This window comes from Haliaeetus albicilla, chromosome 26 (assembly GCF_947461875.1).
Source record: "Haliaeetus albicilla chromosome 26, bHalAlb1.1, whole genome shotgun sequence".
In the NCBI taxonomy this organism is placed as follows: domain Eukaryota; kingdom Metazoa; phylum Chordata; class Aves; order Accipitriformes; family Accipitridae; genus Haliaeetus; species Haliaeetus albicilla.
The window spans coordinates 3,843,482-3,857,469 of NC_091508.1; the positions used below are offsets into that span (position 1 = coordinate 3,843,482).

At 47.0% G+C, this 13,988-nt stretch overlaps 2 protein-coding genes across 2 annotated transcripts; both read left to right on the forward strand.

Annotated features, from left to right (window-relative positions):
- Nucleotides 1-33: 33 nt before the first annotated feature.
- On the forward strand, nucleotides 34-10,009 carry LOC138682010 (zinc finger CCCH domain-containing protein 11A-like). The gene is given in 17 exon segments (XM_069770729.1): nucleotides 34-87; nucleotides 273-392; nucleotides 1,021-1,144; nucleotides 1,593-1,756; nucleotides 1,758-1,795; nucleotides 2,097-2,233; nucleotides 2,765-2,845; nucleotides 3,321-3,431; nucleotides 4,188-4,242; nucleotides 4,507-4,610; nucleotides 4,820-4,885; nucleotides 5,974-6,474; nucleotides 7,129-7,202; nucleotides 7,910-8,238; nucleotides 8,551-8,701; nucleotides 9,101-9,168; nucleotides 9,733-10,009. Coding segments are annotated over 17 exon segments (2,430 nt in total). The 3' UTR covers nucleotides 9,986-10,009.
- A 688-nt stretch (nucleotides 10,010-10,697) lies between these two features.
- Nucleotides 10,698-13,806, forward strand: LOC138682141 (small nuclear ribonucleoprotein E-like). The gene is made up of 5 exons (XM_069771867.1): nucleotides 10,698-10,709; nucleotides 10,924-10,950; nucleotides 11,469-11,531; nucleotides 11,769-11,851; nucleotides 13,674-13,806. Exons 1-5 carry the CDS (start codon nucleotides 10,698-10,700, stop codon nucleotides 13,804-13,806), a joined length of 318 nt encoding a protein of 105 aa, XP_069627968.1.
- Nucleotides 13,807-13,988: the final 182 nt, after the last annotated feature.

Sequence of the window (13,988 nt, forward strand, 5' to 3'; positions counted from 1 at the left end):
CGAACCTGAGCTGGTTCTCAGACGGTGTCGATTATGTCCAAGCAAGGGGACGACTGCTACTTCTATTTCTATTCCACCTGTGACAAGGTATGTTTGGGCTTCTTTTGCTTTGGGGTTTCTTGTTGAGTTTTTAGGAGAGGAGGGGGCGGAGGCATCCAGATTTCTGTTAACTTCACAAGCAGTTCGATTCTGCGTCCAGTTCTACTAGCATGGATAATTCTGGAGGCTGTACTGTTTTAATTTCCTCTTTGTGGGTTTCCTTTTGGTTACAGGGAGACAGCTGTTCCTTCCGCCACTGTGCGGCCGCTCTGGGAAATGAGAGAGTGTGCAGGCTGTGGCAGGAGGGTCGCTGTTTCAAGACTACCTGCAGATTCAGACACATGGAAGTCGATGTGAGTGTTTGCCTAAAGATGTGTTCTCCAACTAAATCCCTGAAAGCATTTTTCCTTGCTGTCGGCAGCCTGAATGTGCTTGTACGTGATAGATTTACTTGCTTTCAAAGGATACTGGTTTCCGTTACTTGGAGGGGGGTGGGAGGAAGTTGGGGGAAGAAAGATCAATTTCTTAGGTATATCTCAGCAAGACATTTTTGTATTAGGTGCTGGCGTTGTTCTGACGTCTTGGGGTAGCACAGGGTGGGGAGGGAGAAGTTGGGAAGGAAATAAGGCTCTGAAAGATAACTTGAGATAGATTCAAGCTAGGCAGTTTAAGGCATTTTTTTTCCCTCTGAATAATCCCAGTATTTTGCACATTGTCTTAGTTTAGCCCACCCTGAACTGATGTGTGCGAGCCCCCGTCTTCTCCAACGGAATGACAGGAAAGCTAGATAATATGTAGTAGTTACAGCGTACGCAAACTTTGTCGATCTGCCCTGCAATGCTTTCAGTGATAGACTGCCCTTTGGAACGATGTTTCCGCACTGCACTGCGGTAGCCCTCTCTCTGGCATGACGTGTAACTATGTCTCTTAGCAAGCCTAAGGCGAGTGTTACCATGAGCTTTTCTTTCTGTCTGTCTTCAGAAAAAACGCAGTGAGATCCCTTGCTACTGGGAGAATCAACCAGCTGGCTGTCAAAAATCCAACTGCGCCTTCCGTCACACGAAAGGACGCTATGTTGATGGGCGCTTCTTCCCGCCAAGCAGAAGTGAGTTTCTTGGGTCCTTTTCCTTTAAGCATTAAAGAATTAATTCTGAATATTACTCAGGAGTGGGTACAATGCCGTAGAAGGCATCGAGTAACTGCTCACTGATGAGTGTAGGGAGAAGTGTGCAGTCACAGGCTCTCAGCTAAACGGACTGTAATTCTGGTATTTAATTCTTTCTTTCATGCTCAGCTTCTCTGTGCTTTGTGTGATCTTTGCACTCCAGGTTGCTTTCCCCTCATGTAATCTTTTCTGGAGGGTAGGGTGGCGAGATGAGTGTGTGAAGGGAAGCCGTTGTTCCTAGTGTGTTCGTAGGGGTGGGGAATAGGAAACTCTGAATTCAGCAGCCAGGTGGGTTATCTACCTTATCTACCGTATCTAGGCAGTGAGTGCAAGGTTGGGGTGAAAGTTTTACATGGCCAAATGAGAGATGATCCTCGTCTTCCTCTAGCTACGCTTCCAAGTCCACCTGAGCCTGCAGAAGATGATGTGAAAATGGCTCAGGCGTCACTGCAGCAAAACAGACTTTCTGTGCAGTCGAGTCCCTCTCCGCAGCTGAGGGGGGTGATGAAAGTGGAAAGCTCTGAAAAGGTCCCAAGTCCTATACATCCTCCAGGCAGTTGTAATCAGTGCTGCAGATGATGATGAAGATGGGTACTTTTTACTTACTGAAGGCATTTCTGCCGGAGGTGAATGTACAAATTCACAGAGTGCCAGAACTGTGTAGTGTTTAAAGCTACGGACGAGAGTCTGGAGTCTTAAATATTTTTTCCCCGGTATAGCTCTTGCTTATATGAGCCTGTCAAGTCAATACAGCTGTTTAAAAAAAGCCTTCCACAAACAGTTGCTTGTAGTTAAGAATACGAACAGAATATGAACCGTGGACTGAAATGTCATTGTACGAGCTACATGAGCATGAAACGTCTTGTATAATCCCTGCTCCATAACTGAATAGGTTTTATTTTGGACTTTCAGAGCAGCTTTCTGAAGATGGAGGTGAAACTAAAACACCTGTCCAGCAACCAGCAACAGAAACCCGTAGTGGATCGCAGATAATTTCCACTAGGAAAGGTAGGGCTAATACAAAGCAAGGTATTCTAGCAGCTGTAGTAGGATGGCTTGGAAGGAGAACTTGACGATTAACTCCAAAGCGATATGTTCTAAAACTACGATAGAGCATCGGGTAGCTGGATGGAGTCAGTTATTTCCACGAGCTCATTCCTCTCTAATAATGTCTTATGTCCCTTGGGTCAGACAGGTCAACTCCTCCCTGTTGACTTTTGTAAAACAAAATAGAGCCACAGCGTGGAGTTTAAATGCCTGCAAATGTGTCCTTTCAAACACTGTGGGAAGAAGCCATGTCTAATGACAGAGGAATCTAATATCGTGTAGATGGATTAAAACGCTTAAGACGGTAGGTTTTACTCTGTAGGATGGGAGGAGAGGTGCCAGTTGCTTACCAAAATACCCATCCGTTCTATGGCTTTTTTTACTGGTGGGGAGTGTTGAGAGGGTTTATTTGGAAGACTTTGGAAGGGTTCTGAGCTGTAAGAAGCTTGAGGATGTGTGCTCTTCAACATGTGCCTTTAGGCCTCAGCTTCATTAACCATTTTCTGTTTTCAGAGGACAACTTAAATTTTGGATTAAAAAGAGTTAAAGAAATCAAATTGGAGAAACTAAAGGAAACAACAAAAAACCAAGGTGGTGAGTTAAGATCCCTTACTTCTGCGTTCTGTTCACCTTCATCTTTTTTTTTTTTTTTTTTTTTTTTAAGCTTCTGATACTACCTGGATAGCTGGCTATGCAATGGTGAATACAATTCTTGGCACGAGAAAGGAAAATTTTGGGGGCTGTTGGGTTCAGACTGGGAGGTGATTGCAGCTGAGAACCGCTTGAGGGACAGACTTCCATGCTTAGTTGCAGGCCTTGAGCTACTTTGGCATGCAATCTGTTTTCTTAAACTCCAACAGCTGATATTCTAGATTGGAATTCCAAGGGCAAATCAGAGGGAAATTGCTCATTTCTCTTATTTACATGCAGTGGTCATTGTATGTTTCACAGTAATGGATAACTAATGTCTTTGGTCTTTGTGATAGTTCTTTTATTTTGGTTGGTTGTTTGTTTTTTTAGTTGTTTTCTTTTTCCCTAAACATCCTCATGTTTTGCTTGCTATGATCAGAAGGTCCTTCAGGAGTTTCTGTTCCTCCGCTCCAATCTCGGGCTATTCCTGTGCCAGAAAAGGAAATTGTACAGACGGTAGTGAGAACTGTGAGTCTGTCTACAAAGCAAGGTAACAGCGAATACTATTGTTTCCATTTCATGGCTCCTCAGTCAAAAAGGTCAAGTAATAATTAAGATAATTCAGACAGGTTAGCCTGCTGGTGCTGCCTTTTCTAATTAAAACCATGCTTTTATGCTTCAAGGCCCTGGTTTGATTGCAAGTATTTGGCATTTGTAGGTGCTCAGGTTGTTGTGTTGCAATAAAAGATCCAGAAGCGGTTTTTATCAGCCTGACATTAAGCCGTAGCTCATCATGTATTACACCACCTTACAGACTCTCCAGTGTGCTTGATTGGACTCTCATGTTCCTGAAGTTGAGTGAGATTTGTGAATGAGCTAATGTGTCGACAGCACGTGGCAGAAGTAGCGGTTGGGTTAAGTGAAGCAGCAGCAGAGAGAGAGGCTAATGTCAATACGAGTGTCAGTATGCAAAAAAGGGGATAAGTGGAAAAAGCGGGCAGTAATGAAAGGGCAGACCTATAGAAGATGGTATTATACAAGTAGGCAATTTTTGAAGCGTTGACGAGGCTGACAGTGGCACTTGCGGACAGTAGCGTGATAGGAGTCTGTGTATAAGTGGTGGTGTTCAGATCTGCACAAATTCCTTTGAAAGGCAAAAAACGTGTGGCACTACTGCTACTCGTAGTCACTTGTTTCTGTGGTTTGGCTACCAGAAGAGTGCCTTTTGCTGGGACGTGGGCTAGAAGGACAATGCTCTTAGTGGCTACCGGTTTCTGTGCAGTGAAGAGATTAGTCTTTGTTTTAGGGGAGGAGCCTGTGATTCAAGTGAATCTTGGCGAGAGGATGGGAAAACGGAAAGCCTCCATAGGGAAGAGCTTTTTGTGAGCTGTTGTTCAGGTGCCCTCATCTAAACGTGACTGTGTTTAAGGGTAATTTTGCTGCGTGCAGGAGGAAAATCCATTTTGGCAGAGATGTGTATTGGCGGCAGGCAGAAGTGGCAAATTTGGTTAGCAGCTGAAAGGCAAATCTAAGAAAAGATCCCTGGAAGCATTGAAGTTTGTGGCTGACTGTTCTAAAATCCTCCTGCAGAGAAACGTTCTTCAAGTATTGCTTGTTTTCTCTCTTTCTGAAGCTGGTAAAAGTGTCCTTCCGCTAAAGCGCAACCTTGCTGACAGGCTGGGGAAGAAGATAGAGGTTCTGGAGAATGCTGACAAAGCACCAAAGAGAGGTACGGCTACTAAGCAGACATCTGGATTTGATGCACAGATTTCCTGTTTAGGTTTGCTGTTTGTCCTTTCTTCTAGTGGTTCTTTTTGCATGTTGGTTGAGGGCTCAAGGTAGCTCTGAATCCAGTGAAGTGATGGCTCTCATTTCGAAACGTGAACACCAAATGGAGATTTATGCAGTCTGCCGAACTTTTTCTGTTCTCTCTTGTAGTTCAAGTCCCCAGGTCTCTGAAGGAGAGGCTAGGACTGCCCTCTGAACAGAGCCGTACAGAGACAAGTACGAACTGGCTATTAAGTATGCTTTCCCCTTTTGTCTTTCCATGAACTTCCATACAGCCCTGTCGTGGTTTAACCCCAGCCAGCAACTAAGCACCACGCAGCCGCTCACTCACTCCCCCCCCCATCCAGTGGGATGGGGGAGAAAATCGGGAGAAGAAGTAAAACTCATGGGTTGAGATAAGAACGGTTTAATAGAACAGAAAAGAAGAAACTAATAATGATAATGATAACACTAATAAAATGACAACAGTAGTAATAAAAGGATTGAAATGTACAAATGATGCGCAGGGCAATTGCTTACCACCCGCCGACCAACACCCAGCCAGTCCCCGAGCAGCGATTCCCCACCCCCCCCCCTTCCCAGTTCCTAAACTAGATGGGACGTCACATGGTATGGAATACACTGTTGGCCAGTTTGGGTCAGGTGCCCTGGCTGGGCATGAGAAGCTGAAAAATCCTTGACTATAGTCTAAACACTACTGAGCAACAACTGAAAACAGTGTTATCAACATTCTTCACATACTGAACTCAAAACATAGCACTGTACCAGCTACTAGGAAGACAGTTAACTCTATCCCAACTGAAACCAGGACAAGCCCTAAAAGTTAATTTAAAAAAAACCTGCCTGATTCCTCTTGCTTGAGTGCTGAAGCTGTCCTGTTTAGCCACTGTCAGAGATCTGGCTCTAGAGGGGGGGTGTGCTGTCCACTCGTGCCTCATCAAGGTTTCTGCTTGAAAACTGCTGTGAACCCTCAGAAGCTGCAGTATGCTTACGCACAAGTAGGACAGAAGCACTGCCAGGAGCAGGAGTTTGAGATGCGAACAGAGAGACAACGGTCTGAGAAAGTAACAAAATAAAATAAACTAATGCTGTTTGTGTCGCCACTCTCTCCGGATAGCACTAGTTTTCAAAATACAAGTGGCTTAAAGGAGGAGAATACCGTGCAGAATGGTGCTGTCCTAAGATGCATTCTTGGGATCACGCAAACCTAGTTTTCCTTAGTACTGTGACAGATTTTGGAGACTTTAAATATTGCTGGACTCTCCTTAAATGTTGGTGCTTCTCTTTCTTTTTGATGATGACAGAGAAGGCTGCTAAGCCAGCAGGAGAGATCCATGTGAAAACACTGGAGGAAATTCGACTTGAGAGCGCTAATCGGAGACGAGGAGAACCCCAAGTGAAACCCCAGACTGAAGGACGTTGTAAAACAGAAGATCCCAGCTTGGGGGCAAGACCTTCCCCTGCAGTTCACGTCAAAACTTTCTCAGGCTCCCTGGCTGAAAAAAAACACAAGCGATTGGAACGAGAGAAGCAAAACACAAAAGAGTTTCCTACCAAGACAAAAGTTGAGAGCAAACCCAAGAAGCAGAGCACACTTGCTCCGTCTGTGCTCAGCCAAGCGCGCCCGGCAGAGCCGGCACGTAAAGCCAAGCCAGCAGGAGAAGTGCGTGTTAAAACCTTGGAAGAAATCAAGCGGGAGAAAGCTCTGCGGGTGCAGCAGAGTGGAGGAAAAGTGCCAGCTCCACCAGCACAACCTGAACCTGCCCCGACAGGGAGGAGGTTGTTACGGATCACAAAGCTAATAGGTAATAAGGTGATTTGATACCTGCCCTGGTGAAGTGCTTCCCCTGTCAAGCAAATTCAGTTTGCTGAGGTTTTGCTTTGCTTTTTCCTTCTGCATATCGTAGAGGGTAGAAGAGTTTAAGGCTACAAAGTCAGAAGGCAAGGAAGTGCCAGAATATGCAACCATATTCTTTTCCATGAATCGCGTGATAGCTTTCTGTATTTCCCACTGGAAAATTCTTCCACTGAGGAGCTTTGTAGCCTAGTTTCTTGCTTCTGTTTTTTCTGCCATCCGCTTGTGGTATGGGATCTTCCCTGGGCTGAATCCAGGCTTACCTTCCTCTTTGGCATATGTGTTGTTTAACTCAGTTATTGATGTATCTATGTTTGCAAAGCATGTATCAACTTCTTAATGTGAGGGCCAGTTTTTGTCAAAATTGGCAGAGCGCTAAAGATACCGTTTGGATTATATAAGCCACGTAAAAAGAGAATAGTGCAACTGAGGGAAAGAGAGCTGGAACGGTGCAGGGATTGCTTACTGTAGCCTTTCCCTCTGTCCCATTATTAGACGTGAGGAAATAGACAGAACAAGGAAACAGAGGTAGCCAGGACTCTTTATTTCTGCTGTTGACAAACTGATGATCTTCTTTTTTTTTTTTTTTTTGCTTGTTTTGAAGCACCTGGAAGAGAAGAAAAGATGATAGTGGAATTGAGCAAGCCTTTTCCCAAAGCTGTCTCTGCAGCTGCAGAGGTGAGTCCTTTGTGAAGACATACATCTATCTATTCATACAGTTTTTGATACATTTTGTTATGTTTTGTTTGTAACTGGCTGCATGCTCCCAGTTTGAGTGTGTTCCTACCTTTCCGCATTTGGTAAGCGCTGCAGTGCTGTCGCAAGTCCTGTCACTACTTTGAATAGCATTTCCAGACAACGTGTTAAGCCCCAAGCTTTGAATTAATCTTATTATACCTGACAGTGAATAAGAAACCCTATTAGCACCAGATAAAATCTGCGAGGTTAATGTTTTTCTTCTCCGTGACTTTATCTGTGAGACTGGAAGAAGGAGATCTTAAAATCCTGGGCTAAGAACTTTAATAGAAAAGGCTGGAGGTTTGTATTAGAGGAAATCAGTCTGTCAGGGAATGCTGTCTTGGGGGAGCTTGTATGGCTTCCTGTTGCTGAAAAAGAATGTACTAGATTACAGCTAGAGTCTTCTGCTCTACTGAAGAAGCTTGCTGTGTTGGGAATTGTAGGCTTTTGAAACTATTTCCATAGCAAAGCATGGATCTTGTTACAGGTTACAGGCAACGTTTTATGGGGAAAAATGTCAGATCTGAATGGTATTAACATGCTCTGTTGCACATGGAGCTATTTCAGAGGGATTGCTACTGAGATTTTCTGAATGAAATCTCCATAGATTTTTGTCCCCTTAGTCCTCTTCTTTTGCTTCCTTCCAGCCCTCTGATCAGAGTGCAACTAATTCTAAAGTTCAAGTGAAGAGCCTTGAAGAGATAATGTGGGAGAAGCGGCAACTGAAGCAACGCCAAGAAGAGAAGCGTCAGAAGGAAGCAGCTGCTGTGCCATCTCCTACTGAACAGGCAATCAAGGATAAAACTGCAGCATCAGGGAGTCCTGAATCCAGTGTGGTTTCAGGGTCAGCTTATCAGCTTCCAAAGAGGATATTGGTGAAATCTCCGGGAGATGGGGTTGAAAGCCCCGGAAAGGGTGCTGCTGTATCACCAGGGGAACGGGCAGCTCAACTTCTGGAATGGTTAGCTGAAAGTAAGTGTTGACTGTATGTTAAAGAGTTACTTTAGGTCATGCTTTGAAAGAAAGGCAGAGGGTGACAATTTTCACGTTGTAACTCTGGCTCCTTTTTGTAATATCTTTGCTCCTTCTTATGGCTTGTTGGTAAACAGAGTTTACGGTGTGGAAAATACTGCCGAGAGTCTGGGAAATGGCAGTGGAATTGTGCTGGCTAAATACATTTAACTAGAAGGGTTGTGGCGCTGTTAAGAGAACCTGTTTGTTTGTTGTTTTTTTTTTCCTGAGGCAGAGCAAGACTGCATCAGTTCTCTCTTCCTTTTACTCTAGCCAGACGGAAGGGGTGCCTGAAGCCTTTGGATGGGAAAGCCACCTCTCCCACAAAGCAGCCACTGAAACGTAAGGCAGCCGAGAGTCATCCGTCTGCCGTGCCGAGTGCCACTGGTGGCGACGGGAAGGAGCCTTCAGCTAAAAAAGCAGCTGTGGTAAGGAGAGCAGCTGAGGCAGTAGTGGGTCCCTAGTAAATTTTATGCCCAAGTTGTAGCCTCCTCTTGGAGAAAAGATGGAAGACTGAAACGTTCTACGGGTCTCCGTTCCCTTTTAAATCCAGAAGCGGTCGCCAGGACGCTTGTAGTACCTTTCTGCTTTTTACGAGGTGAATGGCAGTGTTTACATAATGCTCTGCTACGTCCATTAATGCTGCGTTCTTCAAAAAGACCCAAGGTCGTTAGTAAACGTTAAGGCAATGCTAACTTTTCTTCAGGTGTGCCCTGGCTCTGTATTTTGGTTAAGGCTCAGCAATGCCAGAGGAGAAGCAGCGGAGGAAGAATCTGCAAAGCAGTCTTTGACCTGTGTATCCTAAAAACCATCTTGCTTCTTCCTAGGCTGTTGTTCCGGCTTTGCCAGAGGGCAGCCTCCTCTCCATACGCGGGAGAGGAAAACCCCAAACCAGGTAACAACCACAACTTGTTCTTTTTCTTGATCAGTGTGCCTTTCACGTGAAACTAAGTTGGTTTGGTTTTTTTTTTCCCACACGTGGAAAAATTAGAGTTTTGAGATACTTCATGCCAAAATCCAGCAGAGGAAAAATTCGTCTGAAATAATAAGTTTCTAGCAGCTGGCTGGACTGCTTATCTAGATTCTTGTCTGGAAACGCTGCAAGTTGGTACAGCTTTTCAGTGGCTTCTTGGGTTTTCTGAACGCCTGCAGAGGTTGACTTGGTAACCTTTTTGCAGTCAAATTCGTAAAGGTGGCAAAGTGTCTCTGGCGACAAAAACGGAACCTTCTTTGCCAGACCCCAGATGCTGTGTCTTCGCGGATAAATCCCCAAAGTGCAAAATGTACCTGCTGATACATTGGACTGTAGAAGCAGCCCCAGGTTAATTGAATAACAATCCCTGCGTAAGGCTGAGGGGTAGGAGGGATTAACTACCATTTTAAGAGCTGGTTTGCAGAAAACATCTCTCTGCTTAAGGAATGTCATACGCTGATTTGCTCTCTTTCTTGTTCTTCCCAGTCCTGAACTGCACATTGGAAGCCAGGCAGACTCTGTGGCACCGTCAGAGGTCTCAAGCTCCACCTCAGCTTCCTCACAAATAGCCGTAAAGAAACGCCGGTTGAGCTTCTCAGGGCCCTTCTCTGTGGAAGACGACTTTGAGCAGTTCCTTTGGGAAATCTCAGGAGGCAAACAGGAAGACAAAATTGACATGGACCCAGAGAATGATGAGGATGACTTCTTCATGGAAATTGGTGAACTGATCGACGGCTGAAAATAAAGAAAGAAATAAATTGAAACTGATTATTTTGTTGGATACCCAGAGGTGATTCTTTTCCTAGCTGAGGCTTTGCAAGGAGTCTTAAAGCACAGGTGAACTGGTAGACATTGGGAGTATCTGCACGCAGTTGTCCTAAACTTCCCTGCTGGTCAGACATGCGGTCTGAATTTGTGACCCTGCAGAAGACAGCTGAGACTGGGGTCTCTTGTGTACCCTGCCACCAGGGATCGTTTTCCCTAGCAGCTACCTTTTGAATCATTTTCTTAAATTTTTGAAGAACTTGAGTCTCTTCTCTTCCTACGAGGATTTGTGAAGGTGGGGCGGCCCTCAGGCATTTGCTGCTGGCAGAGGAAAAATCGGTTGTCGGAGTGGATTGTCAATACTTTCTCTTTGGAAGAAAACACTTGCGTGCTTTGATAATCCACTGTGCTGTCTTCGTTCCTAGAGGAAAGGTCTGAAACCAAAACTGAGCAAAGTGCTGTTCCGGCTCCAGAAGGGTCACCCAGCCCCAAGCTGCCGACGCTTTATCCTGCCGAAGGACTTTCTCCCGCTGAGACTTCTGCCAGCATGGGTCGGTCGGTCATGGACTTTGGGAGAGAGGAAGAGCGCGCGAGAGCCCGGCGAGGAAGGCTTCCCCCTCGCTGCTTCCCTCCTCCTGCTCTGTCGTCAGCCTTCCCTGTCCCCGGCCTAGGCTCTGTCCGCGGAGATGGGGTTTGGTGTACGCCATGGTTTCTGTAAATATTTTCTTCTTCCCTGTTATGCTCGTATTCTCCTGAAGGTCCTGTATGAAACGTAGCCTGGCCGCCTCCGCCTTCACCGGTAGTTGAGCTGTTCCCCATGACAGCAGTTAACAGCGTTTTTACCGAACCCTGGGGCAGGAAAGGTGGGGGTGCGTGGTCTGTCTGTGGGGCGTCCTTAACGCTCCGCTCCAGAACCTCATCTTCCGCTACCTGCAGAACGTGAGTACCGCCGGGCTGCCGCGGCTTCGGCCCCGTGTGAGAGGAACGTCCCGGTGCTTCTTGCGCAGGGCCCTTCGAGCCGTGTGGGGAGCGGGGCGGCACGCCGGACGGGTCTTTCCGAGGTCGGGATGGGGTTTTTGGAGCCGGTCTCGCTTGAACTGAAGAACTTGCTGTCGTTGCGATCCGTGAGAAGAACAGCTAGTTCCGAGTTGGGCGTTTTTCCTTCTCACCTTAAGGAGTTACCTTTGTAAGAGGCGTTTGCTCTTGCAGTCACGTGTGCAGGGATGTTTTCCGTGACAGTCTTAAAGCCTGTGCTGTTGCGTGTTCGCCAGTGAAGGCAGAGAGGATTTCCAGAATAGTCTACCACCTTAAAAATGACCGATGACATAACCGAAACCACGCGTGAGAGTTACTGCCTCGAGCTATCGGCAGCAGGGAGTTCTTAATGCACAGGAGAGGACAAAATTGTGTGGAGTGTTTCTGTTCCTGTTGTGCTCTCCCCCTCCATCGTTTTGCAGAGGTCCAGGATCCAGGTGTGGCTTTATGAGCAAGTGAACATGCGGCTAGAAGGCTGCATCATTGTGAGTATCAGGATGTCTTTGGATTGGGTATTTTGTTGGTTGTTCTTCCAATTCATAAAACTGTTTCTTCCTGTCAGGAAAAACTAACATGGGGGATGGAAATACCTCGTGCCTCTCCAATTAATAGTCTTAATTGTCCAGCCCACGTCAGCACAGCTCACGATAGCTTGTGGTGTTGTTGCTGAAGTTTAGAGCAGGGCACGTAGCTCAGCGGCGGCTTTTGTTGCTGATTTTTAGGGCTTTGATGAATATAGGAACTTGGTGCTGGACGACGCAGAGGAAATTCGCTCCAAACCAAAATCAAGGAAAGAGCTGGGTATGTCAGTATGTCTGTGTAAGCCGAGCGACGCCTGAAACCTGGCTGCGTGAGCCTTCCCCGTAGCAAGGCTTCAAAGCACAAAACCTGTGAAGAGTGTTGAGTGTGGAGTACAGTGAGCGGATACTGGCTAGGTGTCGGTTCCTGCTGTTTCTTGAGCTGGTGGTTTTGTTGAACGTGAAGGAGAAAGAATCTGCCTCTGCCTGAGTCTTTGTCTTTCAAATGTGTGTAACAACGGATGGACTGCGCTGCACTTTTTCTGCAGCCCGGGTGGCTGGAGGGGTCCAGTCAAACTCCTGCTCAGGAATATGGAAGGCGACAAGCGAAATGCTGAGCTGCTTGGGCATTCAAAAGAGCTAGATCTGAGGGGATTTCTCTTGTTCCCCCCATGGCGGTGGATATAGTAAAGTTGCACTGTACAGGTGTGTCTCACTTCCTAGGGAAAAGAAATGGCACCTTCTAGACCGTGAATTCCTCCTGATTTGTGTTGGAATGCCTCTGCTGGGCAAAGCGGTGGTCCTTAATTGCCTTCCATTTAAGAGTTGGCTTGTGCAAACTGCAGAAATCGTGCTTGAAACTTCATTTAATTATCAATGGCATCAGTAACACATCCAGTAATTTCTAGGAGGAGATGCGTAGGAATCTGTATGACACAAGAGTCTGTTTTTGAAGGTGCTAAGGGTGAAAAGTGAATAGTCCCATCAATACTGAGGAAGGGAAGGAAACCTCGCGCTTAACAACTGGTCTTACTCCCGTTGTGGTTGAAGCCCAGCCGGTAACAAAGCACCACGCAGCCGCTTGCTCACTCTCCTCTCCCCCCGCCGCCCCGGGCCACGGTGGGATGAGCAGAAAACATAAGGCAGGCTCGTGGGTGGAGATAAGGAGTGGGAGAGATCACTCGCCCCTTATGGTCACGGGCAAAAGACAGGCTCAACTTGGGGAAGAAACAAAATCAGTTTAGTTTACTGCAAATCCAAACAAGCCAAGGATATTAGGAAGCAAAACCAAACCTGCGACCACCTGCCCCCCACCCCTCCCTCCTTCCCGCCTCAACTCCACTCCCGGGTTTCTCTCCCTCCTCCCCCCGGCGGCGGGGCATGGGGGCTGGGGTCGGTTCCTCACAGGTTGTCTCTGCCCCTCCTTCCTCCTCAGGGGGAGGAGGACTCCGCACTCGGCCCCTGCTCCACCGTGAGGTCCCTCCCACGGGAGACTGTCCTTCAGGAAGGTCTGGTCCTTGCCGCGGGCTGCAGTTCCTCACAAACTTCCCTGGCGTGGGTCCTTTCCGCGGGCCGGTCTTCAGCCACACACGGCTCCAGCGCGGGCTTTCCCATGGAGCCACGGCCATCTTGGGGGGCCTCTGCTCCACCGTTCAGCTCCATGGGCTGCAGGGGCATCAACCTCCTCAGGCGCCCCTCCTCCCCCCCGACCCCGGTATCTGCAGAGCTGTTCCTCTCACATTCCTAATCCCCCTACTCGCTGCAGGTTCCCCTTCTTAAATATTTCATCCCAGAGGCGCTGCCGCTGTCGCTGATTGCGTCGGCCTGGGCCAGAGGCGGGTCCGACTCCGAGCTGAGGGAGCTTCGAGCAGCTTCTCACAGGAGCCACCCCTGCGGCCCCTGCGCTGCTACCAAAACCCCGCCACACAAACCCGTAACAATTCCCTTTGCCAAGCAGTCAAAACCCAGTAACTAACAGGAGAACCCAACCTGCCCTCTCTTTATTTCAGATTTGGGAAAATCCCCTGCCAGAAAAAAAGAAAAATCCTGGAAAATCCGCTAGTGTTTGTGTGAGTAGATGGTTCCAACCTTTTGTCATTAACTCGTAAGAACTATTTCATTCCGTTTTGTCCAAGAGAGTCAGAAATACTTGCACAGAAACGCGCAGCATGGGAATGAAAGGGGTCAGAACCGCTTGAATTTGAGCTTTATCTGGTGTGGTTGCAGGTTTTATGGCATTTAGTATCTTTAGAACAGTAAGAATCACAGTATCTGACTTTGCATCCAAAAAACCTGCTTGTGGCTAGGGAAGATCAGTTTCAGCGCTGGAGGCACCAAAAAATCATCAGCTGTCGAACTGGACCTAAGCCATCTTTTCAAACCTTCCGTGATCTTGCTGCAATGCATGATGATGGATTTATGGAT